This window comes from Meriones unguiculatus, chromosome 17 (genome assembly GCF_030254825.1).
Source record: "Meriones unguiculatus strain TT.TT164.6M chromosome 17, Bangor_MerUng_6.1, whole genome shotgun sequence".
Classification (NCBI taxonomy): Eukaryota; Metazoa; Chordata; class Mammalia; order Rodentia; family Muridae; genus Meriones; species Meriones unguiculatus.
In genome coordinates, this window is record NC_083364.1 from 5612656 (window position 1) to 5637739 (window position 25084).

The 25084-nt window shown below is 53.4% G+C and overlaps 1 protein-coding gene across 1 annotated transcript; it reads right to left on the minus strand.

Moving 5' to 3' along the window:
* Positions 1-206: 206 nt before the first annotated feature.
* Ctdsp2 (CTD small phosphatase 2) lies at positions 207-21085 on the minus strand. Its single transcript, XM_021657549.2, has 8 exons — positions 20516-21085; positions 8806-8951; positions 7282-7320; positions 6835-6936; positions 6151-6207; positions 4248-4340; positions 3971-4156; positions 207-3806 (listed from the first exon to the last, which is right to left on the minus strand). The coding sequence occupies exons 1-8, from the start codon at positions 20577-20579 to the stop codon at positions 3681-3683; spliced, it is 813 nt and encodes a 270-aa protein (XP_021513224.1). The 5' UTR covers positions 20580-21085; the 3' UTR covers positions 207-3680.
* Between the last annotated feature and the right edge of the window lie 3999 nt (positions 21086-25084).

A 25084-nucleotide genomic window follows, 5' to 3' on the forward strand; every position in this document is an offset into this window, starting at 1 on the left:
TGCTTGTTAAGCACCTGGGAGCCATGGAGTTTGTCCCAAGCTGAGCCAGAGAGGAGTTAATGGAGTGTAACCTCAGCAACCTTGACCAGAAACCATGTCTGTGCTGCTGGGTGCTACGGCTTCATAACCAAAGGGTCAGACGAGAAGGCCAGTACCCGCCTAGTGACAGAACGGTGGCAGAGAAGGAAGGCAGTGTCCACTCCTGGTTAGGTTTCAAAAACAGCCTTTATTAGCTATTTGTAATACAAATATTCCAAAAATATAAACAGACTCTTAACAGCATCCTACAGTTCAAGTTTTTGAATACGACAAATGTATCAAATTGTGAAGCCAGGTGGTCAGGGATCCCACAGCCCAGTCACAGTGGGAGCAGACTCCTTCCCTCCAAATGGCCTCTTGAAGGGAGAAATAGGCAAATCTTGGGCAGTTACAGGCAAAGAACATCACCAGCCTAAGGAAAGGGCTGTTCCAGGAGCTGACCCTGCATTAAAGGAGTGGGGCAGCTGGCTAGACTTGGGACCTCTTCTCCCCTGAATATGAATTTACTAATGATGTTTTCTAAGAAGAGAAAGAGGGGAACTAGGGATTGTGACTCGGCTGGACGTGCTTGTCCATCATGAAGAAGCCCTGGGTTGCCCCAGCACCTCATAAACCAACAGCGGTCACACCGGTAACCCCAGCACTCAGGAGGTGGAGGCAGGCCATCAGAAGCTCAAGATCATCCTTGGCTACACAGTGAGTTCACGCCCCTGCCTGGGATTCATGAAACCCTGTCTGGAAGTGGTGGCGAAGGAACTGAGGAGGAGCCATGGCTAAGTAGGAAGCCAGGCTGAAATAGCGGGATGCAGACAGCACAGCAGGCTGCACTGTAGCAGGCCTCTGAACAGGGCAGGGCACGGACCTGCACAGGCCCCCTTCCTGGGAACGGCTGCCTGGAGGCTGCCATGCTTTAGTACAAAGCTGTTCTGAGCACTGTTAACAGAGGGCTAGACATTTACACAAAAAAATCTTTGGGAGGCAGGAGGGAGTGAAACATGTCCCTGGTTAAATGAAGGCAAATTCACTCCACCTCTAACTGGGGACCGGAGGGCCTGCAGTGTCCCCCTACAATGTGCAGAGTGGAACACTTACCTGGCCCTTTATCAAACTGGTCCTGTGTCCAAAGCTCCCCCTATAAGAGGGACACGAACATCAGGCTTTTGATTTAGAAGCCCAATCAGAGAGACACACTGTGTCCCTGAAGAGGCACCTTAAGAGCTGAACCTGGCAGGCAGGCAGAGTCCTGGCATGGCTTGTGAGGGTGCTGACACCCAGCCCGGTGGTGAACTGATTCCTGACTAGTCTGCCCCGCAGAAGGCTGGTGGCAAGCCAGGAGCCAGAACGAGCTTCAGAATGAGCGGGCTCTCTCTCTCCCAGTTATGCCCTTCTCCCAGTGTGGGCCTGTGTCCTCTCGCAGCACCTCTCAAGCACCACATGCCCCAAGACACACAAGGAGCAAGGGGACAGGACAGCAAGGAACAGCCTGTGGCTGGCTCTGGTCCACTAGGACAGGTCCTGTTAAGTTTGGAAAGAGGGGACTTGGGATGGCCTCTCTGAGGCAGAGTGCAGGTGGCAACAAGTATTCTGGTGGCAGACAGGCCTAGAGAGCTGGGGTTCACATAGAAGCAGCAGCAGCTCCCAGGGAGCCACACTGGGTTTTGGTCATGGGTCAAACTCCAGTCCTTGCATCTGCCTAATGGCAAGGGATGAGCACAGGCTCTTCCTCCACAAGGTAAAGCATGAAGACCCAAAAGAGGCGAAAGGGACCTAAAATCCACCTAACTCTCAAGCTTATTGCTTGGCAAGGACTAGCCCTCAGAGTTGCCTTGTGAGAGGGTAGCAGTGAGACCAGGAGCTGGAGCCACAGCCAAGCTCCCGCACTCCTGGCTAGCACCTGGAGCCCTCTCCCAAGACCCTGGCAGGACCCATAGGCACCAGCAAATGATGCTGAGGGAAATGGTAGGACTTGAGGACTCTGTTCCGCTCTGTCACCAAAGTGGAAGACAAGGCCCCACAGCCTTGGCCTAAGGAAGAAGACTGCACAATACCAGAAGGACGACAGTCAGCCAGCTTCCACTCAGAACACTGAGCTCCATCACCAGGCTTTCTCGAAACTGGTTAGTTCCTGAGATAGGACCCAGTATATGGAAACTAGAAAACATTCTATGACTCCTGAGTGGGTTGTGACCACACCAAACAATTCATAAATGCTACACCTACCTCGGGGAAAGCAGAGCTGGAACTCCACCACCTCAGTGAGGGAGGAGGGAGGAGAACCTACCCAGCCCTGTGAGAGGACTCAGCTAAGGCAGTGATACTGAGCTGGGGGCTTCTCAGGGTCCGTGTGTGCCCAACAGGAGCAGCACTTCCCTTGCTGTCCAACCTGGGGAAACTGTGTTGACTTATTTGAAAGCATTCAAGATTGAGAACTTAGAGATGCAGAGCCTGTGAGAACCACACCCAGCCCTACCACCAGGAACAGGAGGCATTTGCCCATTTGGCAAACTAAGTAACAACAAGACCTACAAACCCCTCAGTCCTGGAAAAGTAGTTCTCCCAAGGCCTTGGGGGAAGACAAACAGCCAGGACGGCACACTAAGGAGACACGTGGGAAGAGCCCTGGCTGAGCAACGGGAGGCCACAACAGCCTAGCAGCCCTCCCCGGCCTCTGCAGCCAAAGTCCGTGCAGCAGCTAGCACAGAATCCCGGAAGAGCAAATTCTGGGATCTCTAAGCAAGGAGACACATTCTGCTTTGGATCCTTGTGTTTCCCCTGTACCCAGCACCACCCACACACATCTCAGGCCTAGGACTGCAGTTCAGCCAGATACACACCACCCCACATTTAGGAAGAGAATTTTAAAAGTTAAAAGAACAGGAGTCAGCTATCTGTCCTCTTCCAGGGCAGGGAGAAGACCTCCTTCCCCATGGGAGAAAGACTATGGCTCGGAGTGAGAAGGCTGCCTGCTGGTGGCGCCTGGCAGACACGGAAGTGCCCATGGCAGACACAGAAGGGCCCATGGCAGGCACGGAAGTGCCCATGGCAGACACGGAAGTGCCCATGGCAGGCGTGCTGTGTGAGCCAGGAGCAGCCGTAGGCCACAAGACCTGGTGGTTCCGAGTGCTGTGAACACACTCCCGCCCTCCCAGACATGTCTGCAGCTGCTGGCGAGGCTTTTGCTTTCAGAAAGGCGAGTGCCTGCGGCATCCAGAAGCTGCCTCTGGCCTCTCCTTTCTCCTTGGCACAGGCCTTGTGATGCTGAGGAAAGGCCAGGGTTTGGCAAGGGAGCCTGCAATAGTTTTCATTGCTGTGACGCTCAGTAGCTCACAGGAGAGCAGAAGGGGGGCAAGTGACCCCCTACTGAAACCCTGGACACCCTGGATGGGCACACGCAAGTGCACACACATGCACACAGATACCTGGGAACCAAACACAGGGTGCAGACAGCTCTGGACATCGGTCTGATTTGCCTGCTCTGTACCTAACCTGCCCTAAAGCTCTCATCAACCACTTCCTGGCTGCTTCTCGACCCTTTGGCAAGGTGCTCCAGCGTCTGCGCGGCTGGGTCAGTCAGGCTGATCAGAAAGGCACAGTGTAGCAAAGTCCCCTATTGGGATGGCTGTTTCTTGGAAGCAGGAAGGCTAAGGGGCCCGCAGCTGCCCAAGGCTGGTGTAGACGTCATCTGCTCCACTCAGCTCCTCAAAGATTGGAATCAGGTTCAGCAACTCTGTGTCTGCCATGTCATCAAACCAGGACTGCACAGGCACCTTGGGGCAGGAAAGGTGACGTTAATCTGATTTCTCCTTCCCCTGCCAGTGCCCTGGAGGCTGCTAGGACACACGGGGCAGCGCACAGCTCTGGCGAAGCCCCCAGCCCTGGCCTGCAACCCCTCCCAGTCCCTGATGCCTTGGGGCTTATCTGGGCCACTCACTGCATTTTCTGGGTGGAAGATGTAAGACGCGGGTGAGTTGTCCAGGATAAGGGTTTTCCTCAGGTCCCTTCCCAGGCGGCTCAGGTCCTTGACGTAGCAGCCCTGGTGGAACACACAAGACTCCCGGAACAGGCGGGCCCGGAACACCCCACACCGGTCCAGAAGGTCTGTCACAGGGTCTGCATACTGGAAGATGAAGAGAGGCCTTAGCTGAGATGCCGTGCTGGGTCCCCTGTGACTGCTACATCATCTCCCATTCTTTCCTCCCCTCCCGTACCTTGGCCAAGCTGGCAGTGAAGAGAACACATTCAAAAAGCTCCCCCATTCGCCTCAGGAACTCGTCAACATAAGGCCTCTTGAGCACATAGACCTGGAGAAGCAGAACGGACTGTTGGAGGTACCTTGTGAGGCCAAAGGAGGCAGCACTGCCCCCTTCCCACTGACACAGAAATGCAACCAGGCCTAGATGCCCAAGCCAAGAAGCTGGGACTTCTACCCCACCAGGTCACCAACAGGCCCAATCCTGGCATGAAGGTGAGCATTCTATGTCCCAGGAGTGTCTTCATTCCGGGGTGACCATTAGCTGCCTCCAGAAACAAGTAATCAAGAATAGGCCTCACAGATGGAAACAGCCTATCCTGGATTACTTGAATCCAGCCACAGCCTCCATAGCTTTCTGAGTGGATTCCAGGAGGACCACCTGTGCAGGTCCCCACCTGGCAAGGGCCCTGGTACATCCTGGAACACATGCCCTCACAGGGTTCTGAACACCACCCCTTCTGAGGGCCTTGCATGTTCTTAAACAATTCTTCAGCTATGCCTCACTCAGTCAGTTTACAACCTGCTGCCTCCCACCTTCAGCCTATGAGTGTGCTCCTTAGGTCCATTTCCTGAAAGCTCCTTTTGTAGTATCATGCCCTGGCACAGGGTAAGCCTGCCACAATTCCTTCTCGCCCTAATTAGCCACCAATTCAGCAGACCCCTCCCCACGTAGCAGGCGATAACCCCCTGCAGCCACAAGCTGCTCTATCAGCCTGCTAGCCCTTCAACATCACAAACAAGCCCCTTCCCCAACAGCTACTCATCAAGCATGGCCTCTCTCCCCACTGTCTTCTCAGATCAACACAGCAGGCAGCCCTCCTCCACTTTAACGCATTACTACTTAATTCACGCCTCTCTTTATTAAACTGCAGTTCCCTGCACATATTTGCCTATGTGAAGCCACGTCCCATGGATTCTGTACATTCCCATTTCCTCCCATCATTCCTGCAATGGATGACGGGCCTAGCAGAGATCCACGACTTTGTGGCTGTGGGGCAGAAAGCCTGTAAAGGGAAGTGGGACTACAATGACAAAACCATGTAAGCCTCAGGCTACGCTTCCCCTGTCAACAACCACCTGACCAGTCCATAAAGACAAGTCCCAGGCCTACTGGTGCATCTGCACCAACCGTCCCCGACCCTCAGGCCAACCAGCAGGCCTTCTGAGCAAGCACTCTGAGCATGTGGTCTCTCACCAACGCCACCCCAGACAGCAGGGTACACATGGCTAGAACCTGGACTCTTAGACGAAGTAAGTCAGAAGGTGTCACAGGAGCCTGGGTCGGGGGAAAAAAAAATCACAGGGAGGGCCCCCAGGCAGACACCATTACCAAGGAAAAGAAAGCGGAGTGTGGTATAAAAACTCCTGTCTACTTGGCAGGAATTGGTGATTAAGAATTGGTGACTATAAGGGCTGGAGAGACGGCTCAGCAGTGAGGAGCACTGGCTGCTCTTCCAGAGGACCTGGGTTCAGTTCCCAACACCCACACAGCAGCTCACAACTGCCTGAAACTCCAGTTTCAGGGGATCCAACACACTTACACAGGCAAACTACCAGGCAAAACAGGCAGGCAAAAGCCTGCACATATATATATTAAAAAAAAAAAAAAAAAAAAAAAAAAAAAAAAAAAAAAAAGAGGTAGGTGAGTCTCTGTGAGTTCAAGGACAGCCAGGACTAAATAAAGAGATATTAACTCAAGAAGAAGAAAACAACAATGCAAACAGTGTGACTGCACAGAAAAAAGGGAACGGAGGCTGGAGGAGGGTGGACGTGAGACTCAAGCCACTAACAAAAAGAAGATCCTAGGTCACAAAAGCCACTTCCTGTTTGCGCCTGGGCATGGGTGGCACACAGCTCACCTGGTGCGTGGTCCCCTCGATCTCCACAGGCACTATGAAGTCAGCATTGTTGATTGGCTGGAAGGCAGAGTTGATGGGTCAGCGCACAGGAAGCCCCCACTGACCCTGGAGATGAGCCCCTACGCCATTCTTACCCAGCACTGTCTCTTCAGGCTTCCCTTCTCCCTCATCCCCCTCATCTATCCTACTTGCCAAATTCTACCTGAGGTAAGATTTAGGGTTGTATTTTATTTGGAGATGGGGTCTTGCTACACAATCCAGGCTGGCCTCTAATTCACGTTCCATGAGCAATGGCCTTACAGCCAAGCACCACCAAATGCCTAGCCTTTTCAACTTGTGTTATCCTAGAGCTTGTGATTTCCTTGCCTCAGTTTCCCAAGCGCTGGGATGGATGCCTCCACATCCAATTTAAGGCTTTCTTGCATTAATAAACCTATCAGTCAAAGCAATGTGCTGAAGCCAATTTAACTATTTTCTCCATGCTAAGTGGAGACAGATACAGCATATAGGTCACTATTTGTGGTGTGTGTGTGTGTGTGTGTGTGTGTGCGCAAGTTCGTAACACTCTTCAGCATGGCCTCTGATTCCAGGGCCTGGCCCCTTCCCTCTATCATTTACGATTCATCTGTAGATTACCTCATGGCATCTGTTGCAACCCTCATGGAGGGACTGTGTGTGACTTACCTTAAAGGAACTGTGCACAAGGGTCTCATCCAGGTCAATGACCACACAGATCCTTCCTTGGTCTTGCTCTGTCGCCTCTGGGAGCAGGCAGGTCCCAGGGATCTAAAACCAGAGCCAGGCTGAGATGTGCCTACCAAATAGCAAGCCCAATCGTTCCCCTCAGCAGAGCGCTAGGCAGAGCCAGGCTGTCTGGAGAGAGCCATCAACCCAGGAAGGCCCTGCCTAAGGGTAGAGAACAGAGGCGGCAGGGTCTAAGGAGAAGTTAGGCAGCAGCGGGGGATCTGGCTTCACTTGGGGCTGGCGTGGAATACACAGCCGAGAAGGGCTGCCCCACAGCTGTACAGGGGCCCTTGGCAAACACTTAGCACAAAGGGTAGGGAGGTGGGCAGGACAGGAAAGTGCCTGCCAGGCTAGCCAGGGCTTCCAGGGTCAGCCAGATTGACATACCTGATAAAACTGGTACTGGAGACACTGGAGGAGGTCCGACTGTGGGAGAGGAAGGAGGTACTGAGTGCCAATTCCTCATCTGTACCTTCCCTAAGCACATACTTCTGCCTCCCCAAGACCCAGCACCGAGCAGCTCCCCACATAACAAAAATGGCTCTCCTTGGGAGCGGGCAGGAGAGGGGACGCCTCTTCTCCACCAAATAAAGCACAGAAGCTCAGGCACTCAGAGCTGAACTCTCCTGTGAGGTTCACCTCTTGCTTAGTCCTAAAGCCCAGCTCCTTGCTGATGGTGTGTTTCCTCTGCCTCCTTGGGGCATACAACACGTGGGTGCGCAAGGAAACAGTAAGCACACCAGCATAGAGCACTGGTTGGATTGTCTGTGAATATGAAGGGAGATGGGACACACACAAGCTGCAAAGAGAAAACACTGAAAATGTTATAAAAAGCACTAAGTGTCCCTAATGTAAATCTTGGGGGTAAGGGGAATTAAATTCTTTCAACCACGGGATAGCATTTCCCCACCGTAATATATGATCTTAAATTCTGCCTTTGATTTAACGGTGCAGGTAACGTTACAAAGAATGCACCATTAAAAACTAACTGCTTACGTTGGGCATGGTGACACACTTTTATTCCCAGCACTCAGGAGGCAGAAACAGGTGGATCTCTGTAAGTTTGAGGCTAGCCTGGTCTACAAAGTGAGTCCAGGACAGCCAGGGCTACAGAGAAACTGTCTCAAAAAACAAACAAACAAACAAACACAGCCTAACTGCTTGTAATCCTGCCAGGCTGTGATACAGATGGATATGCAGGCTGGTTTTGTGAGGACAGCTAAGGTTGTTTAGGGTGTTAAGAATCCTATCTTGTTTGTTGGGGCTGGAACAACGGCCTTCTAATCATGTAAGAATAAAAAACACATTTCCAAGTGGTTCACAGGGGCATAGCTGCGAACTGCTAGTAGGCTCTTTTTATCTGTTGCTGTTTCTTTTGTAACAGGGTCTCATACTAGCTCTGGGTGGCCTGACACTTGCTCTGTAGGTCAGGTGGCCTTGCTATAAGATCGGCATGGAAACCCTACTGAGGCTGTCTCTCCAGTGCTAGGATGCTAAGAGGTTAGTAAGAGCAGAGCAGAATTTTTGTTTTGTTCTTTTAAGACAGGGCTTCTCTGTGTTGCTCTGGATGTTCTAGAACTTACTCTGTAGAGCAGACTGGCCTTGAACTCACAGAGATCCCCCTGCCTCTGACTCAAAAGCACTGGGATTAAAGGCATGTCCCCCCATGCCCAGGTGGAGACAGTTCTGAGTATGAGACAATAATAAGCACAGACTTCAGAGACAGAAATTTCAGTTCCGATTCCCCCATTACCGATGATTAACCTGGGGTACATTTTCCATAGTTGCATGGCTCTTCAGTGTCTGGACAGCCTATGTCACAGATGAGGAGACTCAGAAGAGAGTAAGGGCCTTTTGGGCCAGGAATCACCATGACACCCCCAGGCCAGAATAGCCACCCCATTCTGTTACCTTAGCAATGACGCTGGTCTCCTCCTTGTATGTGAGCTCAGTGGAAGAGCTTGACTGGCCAACATGCTGGGTGTGAAAACAGCAGAAAAGTGCCTTCAAGATGTTCCGGCCACGAGGCTTCTTAGGCGAGGACTTGGAGACTAGGCCTGGAGAAGGAACGACAGACAGAGCATTAGGGACAGGTGCATCGGTCTGCCAGCACTCCCACCTGCCCTCACCCTCACGCCCAGGCTCTGCTGGGATACAGTGCCCAGCTGCTGAACAGGGCACACAGTGACAATGAAGCGGACATCTTCCAGCACACTCCCTTTAGGGAGGAGAGCGAGCTGCACAGGGTCACTCCTCAGACTATGGCGGCTCACAAGATGGGCTGAGTATTCGATGACCCAGCAGCAGCAACACTCCCGTCAAAATGCACTGGTGAGGCCCTCAGTGACCGGGCAGTAGTTCCGGCAGGAGAGCAACCCAGTCCCTTGTAGTTGGTGGAGCTGCATTCAGCTCAGTGTCCCTAGACTCAGGATCAGTGGCAACAAACAGTGCAAGCTGCCTAAAATCTCAGAGATTCCCCCCAAAAACAGATGGAGATGGCTGTGGGTAAAGGCTGTGCCACCGACCCTGATGACCTGAATCCCATCACACATGCTGGGCAGAACCAACTTGTGCAAATAGTCCTCACGTGTGCACGTGGGTGGGTACACCCCTCCACCCCCACCCCACTAAACTAATCCACCTCAGACCTCAGGAAGAAGGCTAGTTGTCTGTGCTCATTCTTAATACTGGCCATGTAACCCCACTCTGCAAAACCCACCCCAGGGAGAGGGTTGGAAAAGAGATGGAGTAAGAGCCTTGGTCAGTCACAGAATGCAGCTTCAGTCCTAGGCAGAGGCTGCCACTTCCACACTGCAGCTGCTCTGCCCTCCCCTCATCATCTGGGCTTTGGAAACACAAAGCCATCTTAACAGCTGGCAGCTCAGCAACTGATACAGAGCAAAGGGAACACAGTACCAATGGCTTCAGATCACTGCAAAGGGCATCGTGGCCAGGAGGTGGCGCTGTACAACCAGTTACGGAATGGTACCCATCGACAAGTCTCTCCTGGGGTCTGAGTGTCCCAGAGCCTGAGAAAAGCTGGCCCACTTCAAAGCACAGGACAAACTACTGTGCAGGCACGGAAGTGCCACCCACAGTCAACTCCTGCTCCCTCAGCTACTGTGAGAGGCCCCTTATTAGAGTAGCCATACCCATCTGACTAGGCTGTCCGAGATCCTGGGGAAGAGGAGAGAAAAACAACAGTGTCCAGATCAAGGTGGAGAAGGGGCCATTTTACAAGCCACAGGGGACCTCTCTGAAATTAAGTGAGCCTTTCTAGGAAATTGCCTGAAAATCTGGACATCACTTTTAAAAAGTGTGAAGTTAAAGGACAATTTTTAGTGTGAATTCTCTCCTATTTCTATGTGGATTCCAATGATCAGGTTATCAGGATTTCAGAACAGCAAGCACTTTAACCCCCTGAACCACCTCACCAACCCCCCTGGAACCATCTTGCCAGACCCTATGGGATCACTTCCACCCTCTTGGCTACATATGAAGAACCAAGATTTCTTTGGGCATTTTGCAGTGAAGTTTTGCTGAGAAAATCTGCCAAAGCCTTCTTCAAGACCAAATTCAAATCAGGGCCCAGAACTTGGCGATGGTGGGGTACGCAGACTACTCCTTGGAAAGGGTCTCCCCTTCAGACACTCCTAATCATCTCTGCAGAAACCAGAGGAAGGGGCTGATCCCCTAACCCCATCCCTCACTGGCCCACTAAATTCTCCATGCAGGGGCTCAGGACAGATGCAGACACAAAGCCTCACAACCAAAGCCGAGCCTTTTCCTTTTTTTTTTTTTTTTTTATGGTTTCTTCATGTACAAACCACAATTGGAAGCTTAACCCAAGCAGAGTATTTCTTAAAAGGCCACACAACCCAGGCCTTTCCTGAAGAGAAGCCACATCAGGAGCGTGTTCAACATCTTAGTGACAGGCACTGTGAGGCTGAGTGATCCTGAGAGGCAGCTGGCTGGGGCCACAGAAAGGCCTTGCCTTGTGCCCACTGCAGGAACCTTGACCTCTGCAGGGGTGAGGGGCTTCTTCAATGCAGTGTGACCAACAGCCCTGCATCTCAGCAGATCAAACACAGTGACCTTGAGGGCAGGCTCCTGCAGCCAACAACCCACACCCAGAAGTGTGAGGCCACCTCCCCGGCCCTGCCCTGCCCCAGGCCCCACTTCACAGCATCCTTCATGCCGGCTGCTCTGCTTACTTTTACAGACACTCCTGAAGGTCATCAGGGCTGGATTCAGCTTCCCCCAACATGGCTGTTCCCCACAGGGCCAACAATGGTCTCACCTGACACACTCCACAGCCTCTAGCCTCTGTATAGCAGATGCTTAATAATTTCACCAACTCACTGAGTAACTGCAGGGCCTCTTGGGCCTGCCACTCCTCCAGGTCCTGGAGAAGCCTCCCTTCTTCTGTAGCCCAGACAGCTAGTAACAGAAAAGCCTCCTTGGGAGGGAAAGAAGGTGGTACTGAAGGAGCAGAGTGACTGAAGGGAGCACTGAAGCTTTCTGGGCCACAGCCATTAAAACGCACAAGAAACAAACGCCAGGCCTGTTCTGGACACCTTCATCACCACCTCACTAAACCCTTGGTAGGATTCACTTGTAGGTCCGGTCTCCAATCTGCAGGAGGGAAACTGAAGCAGACAGGTTAATCAGCCTGCTGGGGTCATGCAGTGGTATGGTAGCTGAGGAAGACTTTGAACCCAGAGCCAGGGCTCCCAGGAGTTCTCTGCAGTCTCTTGACAGTTCAGGCTGGTATCTTCTTGGGAGACTTCTGCTCTATTCCACTTGAGGATGAGCTGGTGAAAGAACTTGGAGCCGTACCGCTCCCCCTTCCGTGCTCTTGGGCAGGTGAGCGAAGTGCAGAAGGCGAAAACTCAAGGCAGAGACTCAATTCTCCTTCCCCCACAAAGCCTGTCCATGGCTCCTGTTAGCCACCGCTCTGCACTATGTCCCTGGCAGCTGAGGGGAAGAACCCTGGGCTGAGGGTTTTCAACACTGCTTTTCTGGGAAGGGAGGTAGGATCCCCATGGAGAGCTTACTCTGCAGCTGCCTCCTCCCCTCCGCCTCATGGAAACCCCATGGATAGCGGGTTTCCCACTCCTGTCTGCCCTTCTTGCCCCAAACCTTTCAATGTCCAAATAGGCCGGCAAAGGCAGAATGGGTAAGCCTGCACCCCACCACCACCCTCAACTCAAGACTGCTAGGCTTCCTATTGAGGCCGCCATGGACAGAAGCAGCCATGAGGTCCCTCTACTTGGGACTGTCTGGGCTGTAGTTCAGGCTCTGCCAGCTACTGATTCCATAATGCAGCCTTAGTTTCCTGATCCATAAATTGGGATAAAAGCAAGACCTCACTCAGGATAAACAAAATGTATGAGTAAGGTCCTGGCTAGCCTGGAAAAGCTACACTAACTGGCAACTGCTGAGCCCCATTTGTAGGCCTCAACATGGGGATAGCATGGGTCTCATTCCAGGACACCAACAACAGGGGATCAGGGGCCCGCCCACCCTCATCATGTGGTTGAAGTTCAAGGTCAGATTCATTCCCACTCTCAGCTCCCCTAAGTGGTCCTGTGACTATGACAAACATCACCTGGTGTAAGCCCTGCCCTCTTCCCTGTGTACTCCACAGCCTCAGTAAACAGCCTATGGGAACTCCCCCTTGTAAAAGCGTGTGCTACATGTACAGATGGAGCCTGGCCTTCTCAGGACGACGTTATTTTTAACCTTCTGAAGGTCAGGTCCAGACATTACAGTTGCCAACAACACAGCTTTGTACCCCAGTAAAGAAACACCTCACAGGAAATCCGTGCCGTGCTGGACAGAGGGCAGAAGGCGACTCCTTGAGCTGTGGGATTTTAACAAGACCATTCACACACAGGATGCCTTCTTGGTTTGTTCCCAGCAACATCCACCAACAGCAAAGGGCAGGACTGGCTCTCACTATAAAATGGCCTCTGAGAGGCCTCCCTCCCCTTTGCTAATGGAGGAAGGAGAGTATTTGGAGCATTTCCGGCCCTTCTTGGCTAGCTGCCTGGGCCCTGTAGCCAAGACACATCTGATTGGGGCTCCCTGTGGAGGAGTCCTCCAGGTTGTCTGCAAGAGGCATCTGTGTCTTGGCTAAGGACAGGAGCTGAAGTGCCAGGTATGGGTAGAAGGACAGTGGGCAAGGAGACAAGGAGGGTAGGAGACGACCACCCTCCAACCCCCTGGCAGACAGAGGAAGGAGGACCTCTCCATCCACTGATGCAGGGCAAAAGTGGATGTGTGAGGATGAACGCTTTTTTTTTTTTAGCAGTTTGCGTCACAGGATTTGGCTCACACTGGCTACATGGGGCTCCAGCAGCCCCACACCCAGCAGCGCCTCTGTTCCCCTTCCCAGGGCAGGAGGGCTCCTCTTTCTTCAGTGTGTATGCACTTCAGGCAGCCATCTCCATGTGGCTCAAGCCAGCTTCAAATTTATGCTACTGTGCCCCTGCCTTAAGCCCTCTCAGGGCCTCGGAGCTCAATTTTAGGGACCTTCCCTCAAAAATCTTGGTTTTGAAAACAAGGATTTGCAGGAAACTTGGTTTTAGAGGACACTTGTTGTATTACTGGCAAAAAATATCAGCAGCTTCAATACTTAAAAAGAACAATAAAAATGTAAAGGGGTGCTGTGGTGGGGTCTCCAAGAGCAGCAGGTTCTGGAGCCTGAGACAGGGACAAACTGAGACGCCCTTCAAACACGTGAAGGGCTGGATTCCACCTTGCTGCACACGGTGCCAGCCAGAGAGGGGTGGCATACTGTCGGCTACTGGATACCAGCCACACCAGCTCTCCCTCCTCCTGAGGAGGGGCTGAGCAAGCTCACAGAGACCTGGCCAGCAGGACACAAGCAGGGCGCCATCTTGATGGCCATTCAGTGCTGGTCATGATCTCTGCCCCAACCTCTGAAATGCTTATGCTTCATGGAAAGCCAAGAAGAATCCAGGTCTCACAAAGAGGCACAGGATGGAGGAGAAAAGTGGGTACCCAGGTGCCACCCGCTCCAAGGACGGGGTGAAGCTCAACGTGTAAGGCTTTGGGTTGGATCTCTTCTAACAAAATGAAGTAAAAATTAAAGTAAGTAAGCAATCCTGGCTTTGGCACAAGAACTAAATGTGGCAGAACTTCAGTTTTTCTATCTGTAAAATGGATAGAGAGTGAGTATCTCAGCGTTGAGTATTTTCAAGGGCTTTAGAGTGTCATGGCCTAATGAAAGCTCCATCAGCTGCTGGGCATTAAGAGCAGGAAACTGTCACACTTGTGCCTCAGTATCAATCTCAGAATGTTCACACCGCTGAGATTTGTCGTATTTCTAGAAGTCACATAGCAGGACCCACAGTGGGTCAGGCCAGGCCTGGGAACAGCCTTTTCTGGGACTGCACAAACAAGCGAATCAGTTGATGTGTCTGCCACCCTGAGTCTTCCTCAGGTTCCGGCCTCCGCACTCCCGCTCCTCCTACTAGGCCCTGCTCCCCTACTAGACCCAGCCGACAAGAACACACCCCTGTGGCCCTGAGCAGCCCTGGTTCTTGCACAGGCCAAGGGGGAAGATCCCCCTGCAGGGTGCTGAATGGCTTCTGAGCCCTTGGCCATGAGCTCAGGCCTGGGTCCACCTCGGGCTTCACACTCAGCAGATGTCTCCTCATGTGGCAAGTGGGAATAGTTTTTCTCTCCTACGGCTGCTGAGACATAAAACTCCAGTCCCAGCACCCTGCGATGGTGAGTGTTCTGTAAATATTGCCTGTGACTAGTACTGAGTAAGCAAGGACAATTACTCTATCCATTAACTCAGAAAACTCTAGGCTCCTGCAGAACCACAGGCAGGCTTTCCTAAGGAAAGTGAGTCTGGACCCTGAGGGGAATCTTCTGCTCAGGCCTGAATAGGCAGTTGGCATCTCCGTCATGCTCCCTGGCTCTTCTCCCAGGACACCTGTCAGAATCACGGGGAGCATTTGGAACACACATGCCTGGCCCACCTGCCGTGCTCTGCGTCTGTGGGTCCCAGGTGTGTAGGTGGGGGGGAAGGGGGCTTTATTTTTAGTAAGTGTCACAAGAGATTCTGATGTGTTCTTGGCTAAGAACCAGAGAATTCTAACCAACCCTTTCCAGGACTAGATGGTGATTCAGCCAAAGCCCCAGAAGCCCCTCACTCAGGGGAGCAGTTGGGCTCAGGGTCTGGTTTTTGCCTCTCTATGGCCACTTGTTTTACTCCAAAAAACAAAACAAAACAGAAACCCGAGCCAAGAGTTCTGAGCTTGCTGTCTCTCACCTCTCAGTTACTTTGAAGAAGGGGCCTCCTCCCTCCACTGTGGAAACTTCCTATAGATCTGTGTTACACACAGCCCGTTTCTCACTGGAGCTGGAGCCATGTCTGCTCCCTGGGAACAGCACAGGAGGGTGGAGCAAAGGCAACAGGATGGGAGAGTCTGTCAGGATCCTAAGAGGCTGGACAAGGCAGCCCTCCAGTGATCCCAGCACTGAGCAGGAGGCAGGAAGCAAGGCTCAGAGCTACACCACCACAAGGGTGACAGGGAACAAGAGTGTTCATGTTCACGTTCATTACGAGAAACGTCCACCCAACTCAGACCGGGCTCAAGGCTGTCGGTAGAAAAGCTAACCAGTAAGAAGAGGGCACACATACTCCTGCCCGGTCTGCAAGAGCCATGCTGGGGGTGGTCTTGGTGAAGGCTCCCTCTGACCTGACAGGCTGGACACTGTACTCACACAGACCTTGCTCCACTTGGGCTCTGATCCCAAGTCTTCCATTTCAGAAAGAGGAAAGTCTGCTTTCCTCTTTGGATCCCTAACGGCTTCTTCATACGATCTGCATGTAACATGTTCATCTACATCCCAGCTGGGCCCTAGACTTCTGTTCTGAACATGTGCGAGAACCACAATGAGAGCCACATCCAAACCCTTCCTCTTAGACGGCTGTGTCCAGCTTGAGCGACCATGGAAAACAGCTCGATGTTCTCAATGTGTTCCACACACAGACCAAAGACATAAAGACAGTTAAGAATACGTACTCCTCTGCAAAACCTCCCTTCTCCTGGTTGAGAGTTCCTAAGAGAGCCGCTAGGCACGCTGGCACATGCCTGTAATCCCAGCACTTGGGGAGGCAGAGGCAGGCTGATCGCTGTGAGTTTGAGGCCAGCCTGATCTACAGAGTGAGTCTAGGACAGCCAATGTTACAAGGAGAAACCCTGTTTAAAAAAACCAAAAAAAGAGTTCCTAAAAGAAAGCAGAATGTGTTTGAGAGCAGTGACACTGGGAGCAAATTAAGACAGTGACAGTCACCGCCTTGTACATAACCGCTGTTCCATCTCTAACCTACCAGATTGCTTCCAAGGTTCAAGCGGGACTTGAGAGGCTCTCACACGAGGTTCAGGGTTTCAGGGCCTCCATCCCACAACACTCATGCACAAGCAGAAGCCTACAGGAAGGCTCAGGTGCTGACCTTTCCCAGAGACCCAAGCACCTTCTATATCAACGGCCCCCTGACAGGGGGCACCTGTCTTTAGCAGTAAAACCCATGTGACTGGGCACTGTTTATACAGTGCGTGTCCTTGGGGGAATGGAAGAGGGAGGCCGGAACAGCAGCATGTAGGAATGACATCAGCATTCATCAACCATCCACTAAGTCTGCATTACAGGTACAGAGAGCATTACTGTCATTTCACAGGTGAACTGCTCAAATTGCAGGTACAGGGATCTGAATGTGAGTCTGAAGCAACCGATTCTGCTCCTAGAACAACAATGGGCACTGTAACTTCTCTACACAACTGCTGGTCCCAAGTCTTCACCAACCCAAGAACTAAATACCCCAAGATGGATCTAAGACAAGACCCCAAACTTCCTCAAGGCTAGGTGGAAGAAAGCTGAGGGGGACACTGTGCCAGACCACACATGTGAGCAAATGCATGTCCAGTCCCACACAATCCTATGTTTACACGTCATCTCTTTCCATACTTAAACATTTCTCTTAGTTCTCTGCAGAAAGGCTGGGAGCATCAAGTCCTGTTGCTAGAAATGCCTTTATCGCCCCACCCCCTTCGTGATAACATTCACTGAAGGACGGCCTGGGACGGCCTTAGAGGTGCCACCTTGTTTAGCTTTCCCACCTCCTCAACTGGGAGGGAGGACACGCGCCCATCCATGCCTCTGCCCCCGCCAGGGCCTTTTCCCCTCACTCTGAAGTCCCGCTTTGTAAATGGGCCCCCAGGTCAGGCTCTGCACTTTACCCTGTGGTGGACGGGGCCCTCACCATGGGCTCTTACAGTGGAACAAACACTGGCTTAAATGGCCTCACTGGCACACTCAACCTAATCCCAGGATGGGGGATAAATCCAAAAACTGAGGGTGTAGGAGCAAGACTGAGGCTGGCTGAGGAGAACCCTACCACAGAGGCACCAACAAAACTCCTTTCAAGGCTTTTCCTATTAAAGGCTTAGCTGCAGCTACAGGGAGAGGTGTTTGTTCGGACTCCCAAAGGAAAACAGCACAACTTCACTCTTCTCCAGAGAGCAAGAAGAAAACTTGTCATGCAGGGGCTGGAGAGTTAGATGGCTCAGAGGTTTAGAGCACTGGTTGCTCTTTCATAGGACCTGGCTTCAATTCCCAGCAACCACATGGTGACTCAGAACCACCTAATTCCAGTCCCAGGGGCTCAGATGCCCCTCTCCTGAGCTCTGCAGTCACCCACGTGGTGTGGTACACAGAGTACATAGAAGAAATTTGACAAAATTAGAGGTAGCAGGTCTTCAGGAAGAATCCTTAGTAAACTTAGTTCCATCCCACCCCACCCAGCTCCAGTTGGGAGGCAAGTCACCTAAAGCAGTCATTCTTCCAAGAGCGAACGAATCATTTCTGACTCCCCCCACGTCCTGAGCTGCAGGAGGCCCCACCCACCTCACCTCGGGCTTTTACAGGGAACAGCCTCATTTCCTTTGCTTTCTTCCATCTAAGCCCAAACCTGGGCACAACCTCCCGGGAACTGGGGTGACCCTCTCACACCAGGCTGCCTAGGTGCCCATTCTTGCCAGTCTCGTGCTTTCATTTTTGCTGTCTGAAGCAACCCCTTCTTGCTGCAGCAGGGAGCCAGTTCTCCCATCTGCCTGTGAAGATGATCCAGTTTTGGTGCTTTATCACCACTGATTTCAGCAACTTTGTTCTACCTCCCTGACTGTAATTACTTTTGAATCATCAACATACTAGGCAGCCTTAAACCTCAGAGAACAGGATGACGAAAAAAATGAAATTAGAAAGTCAAAATAAATCTGCACTGGTAAACAACCTCACTAAGAAACCACTGGAGCTGGAGGCAGCAACTTGCTTATTTCCAGAAATAAACTGTTTTACACTCCTCTTCACTCTTCCAAAGGTAGACAGGGGTGGGGGTGGGAGATGGTGGGTGAGGGCCAACAACGCTCCCCTCCCTGTGCTTTAAGATGCAGGTTCTGTTTGTAAAGGATGTGCAACGCAGCTAGGTAGGTTTGGTTGCTGGGAGCCCAAGCAGCTCAGAAGAGAGCACGCCTTCTCTTGGAATGCAATCAAATTACAAGGGGAGGGGGAGATAGACACCAAGAGGCTGCTTGCTGGCTTGAGAATTCAGATTCCTCCGGGGAGAAGTTTGAAGGACAAACCACTTGCAAAAAAAGAAAACAAAAATGTAACTCCAAGAAAATGCAGCGACACCAGCAACCTGACACTGTCAGGAGCCAGCTGCTTTGCTCTTGGCTGCCTGTCACTCATTCTGCTGGATCAAACTTCAGCTCCGATTTGCTCTGGGCGGCCAGGCACAGTCCAGATTCTTTTATCCCGCTGTGGGCCCCACCATCCTCAGGACACCCCAGGGAGACCCTACATGAGAGGCACTGCGGTTCTGGTTTCTTATCACCAACTCCTCCTCTCACATGCTTCACCTCTGCCTGAAGCCTGGGTCCTTTTCTTGGCGTGAGGCTGCAAAGGGAGCTGGAAGGCTGGCAGTAAATTACAAACACAGGCGAGCTTCCCTCGGCTGTGCTCAGCACAGCTGAGAGGCCAGCAGAGGCGGTAAAGTTGCTGCCTGGATCACGCGGGTGGGTCGGCGATGCAGTGCGAACAGGGACCCTGGCGAGGAGGAGGGGCAGGCAGGGTTTCATCTCGGCTCGGCGCAGGCTGCTTCGCAGGGCCGAGAAACACGCACTGCTCCCCTTCCCCCACCCCACTCAGGAATTCCGGAGAGCCGGGGACACCACCCCAGCTGCTCTGCCCCTAGGCTAGTCAAGTTGGGCAGACTCCTTGGGAAGTGAACCCCCCAAAAAAGTGAGCTGCTGGTTAATATTCATCAATAGAGGGATGGGGACGTGCACGCAGGCCCACAGCTGGCCGCCTTCCAGGCTCTAGGCCTCAGTCTACTCAATTGTGGCACTGGCCTTTTATGCCCCGTTGGAGGAGAGAGAGAGGGCTGCAACGGTTGGGATTTGATCCCAAAAGCGTGCTCTCCACTCAGTCTCAGTGCCAAGTGGCCACAGTCCTGGGAGTTCTCTAGAAAAAAAAAATAATAATAATAAAAAAAGAGGGTGTGGGGGATCAACGGCGGAAATTTCTACTAGCTATTTTGGACGCATTGCTCAAGCCCAGGTGAACACAGGGAAGAGGAATGAGTTTTGGGGGGCCCCTACAGTGACCAAACAGGGCGATTCCATCTTCCCGGCCCCATCCATCCTCCTTGCCGCCCCCGCGGCAGGCCCAGGCCTCCGCTCCAGTCCCCAGCAACACCCCACAGAGGGCTCGCGACAGCCCTGTTTTCTCCAACCCGACTCCCCCCCCCCCATTAGGCGGCGGCGGCGGGGGAGGGGAGTCCGCGATCCTTTCCCCACAGACAACTGGCACTTTTTCTTTCGCTGTGCGATTCAGAAACACGCCAGGTCTGATGCCATCCGGCGAATTATGTAACCAGGGACACCGCTCCCGGGCTAAACAAACGCGGCTGTGTGTGTGCAGCGGCGGCCCCGGGGGAGCGCACCGGGCAGGGAGGGGCTCCGGCCGGGCCGGGAGGGTCGGGCTCGTGGGCTCCGCGCAATCGCGAGAGTCCCGTGCCCAGCCGGTGACCGCGGCCCTCCCCCTCCCCCACCGCGGGCCCGTGAACTTCGTCCCGCGCCCCCGCGCCGCCGCCACGGCCGACCGCCCGGGCATCCCGGGGTCGCGGTCCTGCGTGCGAACTCCGCTCCCGGCGGCGTTCCAGCTCGGGACCCCGCGCGCCCTCCCCGCGGCGCCGGGAGCGGGCGCGCGGCTGTGCGGTGTGTGGCGGGGGGAAGGGGGGCGAGGCGGCCGCTCCAGCGCCGCGGTCCGGGCGGGGGCGGCCCGGGGGGCCCGGCGCCACGCGCACCCCGGGGTCGCGGCCCCCGCGGGGGAGGGGCGGCCCGACTGTGACAGCTGCGCGGATGACACCCTCCCGCGGGGCGCGGGCGGCCCGGGCCTCGCTCGGCGCCCGCTGGGGTCGGCGCGCCCGGACCCGCAGACCCCGGGTCTCGCCGGGCTCTCCCGGGCCCTCCCCGCCAGGGGGGCGACGCAAAGTTTTGGGAAGTTGCGCCCCTACCTTGCTTGGTGAGCACCAGGGCGTCTTCCCTCCGCGCCTGGGTGATGATGGAGCCGTGTTCCATCTAACAATCCCGCGGGCCCGGGCTGGCTGGGCGGGAGGACGCGCGGGCGCGCGGCTGAGCTGGGGGGCCTGGGCGGGGGCCCGTCGGGCTCCGGCTCCCGAGACTCCGGCTCCCGCGGCTGTTCACATCCCCCCTCGCGTTTCCTCCCCGCGCCGGGAAGGGAGGCGGCCTGCACAGAGGGCGGGCGGCCGAGGCAGCGGCTCCCCCAGTGGCCCCAGCCCCGATCCCTCGGTGGCAGCTCCGGGCTCCTCAGTTTGGGTCCAACATGGAGAATCCGGAGCGAAAACAAGAGGAGGAAATGGGACACGGGGCGGTTTCCAGGCTCCCCCCTCCCCTCCGTACTCCAGATAAACAACCCGCGGCCGCAGCGCCCACCCCCGCGCTCCTCCCCGCTCTCGAACGGGCCTCTCCGCCGCCTCCCGGCGCGCCCCGCTCGGGGCTAGCGTCCTAGGCCGCGGGACGGTCCACCGGCGAGCGGCTGGGGCTGCGGACCCTGCAGAGGTTTGCGATTTTCTTACGGAAAAAGCGACTCCCCGAGGGGGGTGGGGAGGCGGGCGGGCGGGTTGGCGGGGGAGACTTGAAACCGCTCCGGCACTCCGATTGGCCCTCCCGCAGAAAGGGGGCGTGGTCCCTCCTTACTATGCGGTGCAAGGACCCAACAACATTCCAGGCGCTGCGGCCACGCCCCCAGGCCACTCCCCGCTGGCTGGGCTGCGGCCTCCTAGTCCTCTCGGCCACACCCCCTTCCCAACTACTTAAAAGGCCACTCCAAAGCTCCGCTTTCCGTGCTTGGTTGCGGGCGTGTTTGTGTTTCCGTGCGTTTCCCGAAGAAGGCTCAAGGGTTCCGCCCTAGGAAACCTGGGAAAAATAGAGAAGCCAAACCCGGGTTCGAGTCGGTTACGGTATTTCTTATTTGAACCCAGGGCCTTACATAAGAATACCCCTGACGAATCTGGACACAAGTCTGTAGGGGACGGAGCCAGGAGCATAGAGAAATGGAATTGACCTCGGGACTGGGTAACCTCCACCCTTGGGCTACACTTGTGGTACCTTAGGTGCCAGCCACTCCGACTCAGGCATCCCATCCTGCTACTCCGGCTCGTCGTAGTTCCATCCTCAGTTTGAGGAGGACAGATGTGCCGTCCCTCACTCTTTAGGCCCCAGGCCCAGGTTTGAACTCTCAAACTGCTCAAGGTTTCACGGGAAGGGCTTCCACTTGTCTGCTAGGGGCAGCAGCTCCAAAGGAGCGCTTTCAACTCTCCGTTGGGCCGTTTTAAAATTGTTTGTTGTGTATGCGTCCCACTGCGCTGGAGGAGTTCTGGGGACCAAACTCAGGTCATTGAGGCTTTCATGGGGAACGCTTCTACCCGCTGAGTAGGACTGCCTCCTCGTTGCCCATTTCCAGTGCTGTGCCTTTCGAGAAAGGGATCTGTCCAGGTCAGGACTGATAAAGCAGCCCCATTGCAAGGTATGACTTAGTGTGATTCAAGGGAACTGGCCTGCTTAGGAAGCCCAAGACCTTAGTCCCTGGGGAGTGGGGACCGCTGGTGGCCTTCCCACTCTAGTTCTCATAGTCTGACATTTTCCTCTCTTAATCTTGCTCAAGTAGATCAAAACCTACAAGGTACTATCATCATGATAGGTATACGCCCTGTGTTCCTTCAAAGTGCGCTTGCTTGCTGCTTCCTACACACAACACACACACAAATGCTTTTTTACATAACACCGTTTTAATGAAAATGCTGTTTTTCTAAAATGGAAGTGACTGTTATAGAGGATCTGAATGATGCTTATGTAACTTTAAACACTGAGTTTGGGTAAGATTCTAATTCATTAACGGAAAGAAAGGCAGAGGAGTTCTGACATGCTTGCCTCCCACCATTAAACAATAGGAGTGGTGAGGTGAGTGAGTTGCTAAGGGACCTTGTTAGTCGTTGACCCCGTTCTCTTGCAAGGCAGCTGGGTGGCGGTGGGAACAGCAGTGGCAGGACTTGGTCCTGAGGGAGACCTGCTCTGTCTGCTGGATGAAGCTTCTCCCGCATGCAGTCCCCCATCCACAGACACAGTCTCTCTTCCAATATTTACAGAGTACTTCCACATGTATGTTTTGACTCACTTGATTTTTATTTCAGGTTAGCAGAGTAGATCTGTTTATCTTGGAGGGGGAGAGACATGGTTTCAAAGGTTGATTGATTCCTCTGAGCTTGTGAAGAGGCAGCAGTAGTTGGGGTGAGGGGTGGCATACACCAGTCTTGCCAGCACTGGGGAAACTGAGGCAGACCTGTCATGAGTTCCAGTCCTTCTGCACTCCTTATCTAGGAACTGCCTGTGATTTAAAAGGCCCCTCGAGTCTGGTAACTGTCCTGTTCGCTGTTGGATCTCTTGCGTCTTGGGTATTACCTGCAAACAAGCAGCCCTTGTGTGCTTGCGCCATGGGTGTTGACTGTTCTTTTGTGCAGGGTGCAGTGGCTCAAAGGCAACAATAAACACTTCATGAGACACTCTCCTTGGCATGTGCATACAGTCTGACATGTTCCATTGCGTGTGTCGCCACCTGCTCTGGCTTTTGGGTTTTAGTAGGGTGTTGCCACATAGCTGAGGTTGTCCTTGAACCTACAGTGATTCTCATTATCATGAGTCCTGGCGTCACAGGTATGTCTCCGTGGCTTCCATTTCCTTTCTAAAGGTGCTTATGAACGATGTCCTGATTTATCACACATCACATGTATGCCACGAGTAGAGCTCTAGACATCTCTGAAAGCTGTAAAGGAAGAAGCTTGTTCTGAAGTCAAGGAAAATTTGTGTGTAGCTAGTGGTGGTGGGGAGAGACAGACAGGGTGTGAACACAACAGGGATGAGTAGGGAGTGGGGAGAGAGAGAGGAGGAGGCAGATGAGGGAAGGTCTGCCCAGTAGGACTCTTCTGCCCGTAGAGTCTGGACAGATACGGGCAGCCTCCCTGGAGACCCTTAGCCTAGACAGAGGAAGTTTGGGCTCCTCCTGTTCGTGTGTATCTCCACTCCAGAAAGCTCTCCAGGCTTTCAATAATGGGCCTCTCTTTTAGGGCAGGATGCTGAGGGAGGTGAGAGGCAGGGCCTCTCTGACTTTTCTCTAACGGATTTACAAATACTCTTCTCCCTAAACTCTAGACCAGATGCCCAGGGGGTAGCTTTAATTTACAGGACTGACAGGTGTGATAGGTGGGGGCGGATCAATACCTCAGCAGCTAAGAGCATTTGTTCTTGCAGAGGACCAGGGTTTGATTCCCAACACACCTATGTGGGCTTATGACTATCCGTAACTCCAGTTCCAGGGTCCAGTGGGCCCCTCTGATCTCCAGGGCACTACTGCATGTGCACAGGCATACATGGAGGCAGAATACCCACCCCCCACACCCAAAAGTGACAAGTGAAGCCGACTCTCCAGGCCCAAATGCTCTCTCAAGAAGGAACCTGTTGACTCCAGGTCACCTGCCCGTGCCACTCATTGTAGCTGGCATGTTGAGAGGCAGCCTGGAGGATGAGCAGCAGGTCCCCCGGTACTGCTCAGCGGGACAGGGAGCACTTCCATGGCGTGGCTGCCTTGTCTTCGTGGGGACCGAGGTCCTGTGGGTGCTCCAGAGCCAAGACTGCAGAGCTGGGAGGGCTGGAAGAGCTTCCTCTGCCCCGCATGCTTACCATGCCCTTCTACAAAAGCAAGCACAGGGAAGGCCAAGAGACATTCGCGGTCCTCTCTGAAGTCGGCGAAATGGCTTTTATTTATTTATTGTAAAGATTTCCTTATGTATGTGTACAAGCTCTTTGTCTGCATGCCTGAACACTCAGAGCACTGAGCCGCCATGTAGTTGCTAGGAACTGAATTCAGGACCTCTGGAAGAGCAGCCAAGTGTTCTTAACCGTCACATCATCTCTCCAGCCCAGAAATGTATTTTAAAAATAATTTTTTTTTGAGGCAGGGTCACACGTTGTCCAGAAACAACGGTAGCCCAAGATGACTTTGAACGCCATGTATATGTGTTTGTATCTTTTAGTGTGTACACATTGTATGTGAGCACGGGGCAGCCAGGTCTTTCTCAATCCCTCAGTTACCTTGTTTTCTGAGACAGGGTCTTGTATTGAATTTGGATCAAATCAGTTCGGCTAGGCTGGTGGCCAGTGAGCTCAAGATGAGAATCTCTGCTCCCCCTCTCCCTGCCAGCACACCACTTCATTTAACTTTTATCTGAGCACTGGACATAAGCCATCTTCCTCGCCATGGATGACCTTGATCCTTCTGCCTCCATCTCCCAAGTTCTGGGAGACACATCCAGTTTCTGTGGGGCTAGGGAGTACACACATTCACTCTACCAACTGGCCTAGATCTTAGCCCCATTTTTGTTATGTGTTATTTATTGATTGGTTGGCGGGTTTAAGGTTTTTGTTTGTTTTTGTTTTCTGAGACAAGGTCTCACTAGGCAGCCCTGGCTGACCTCAAACTTACAAAGATCCACTTGCTTCTCGTGTGTCAG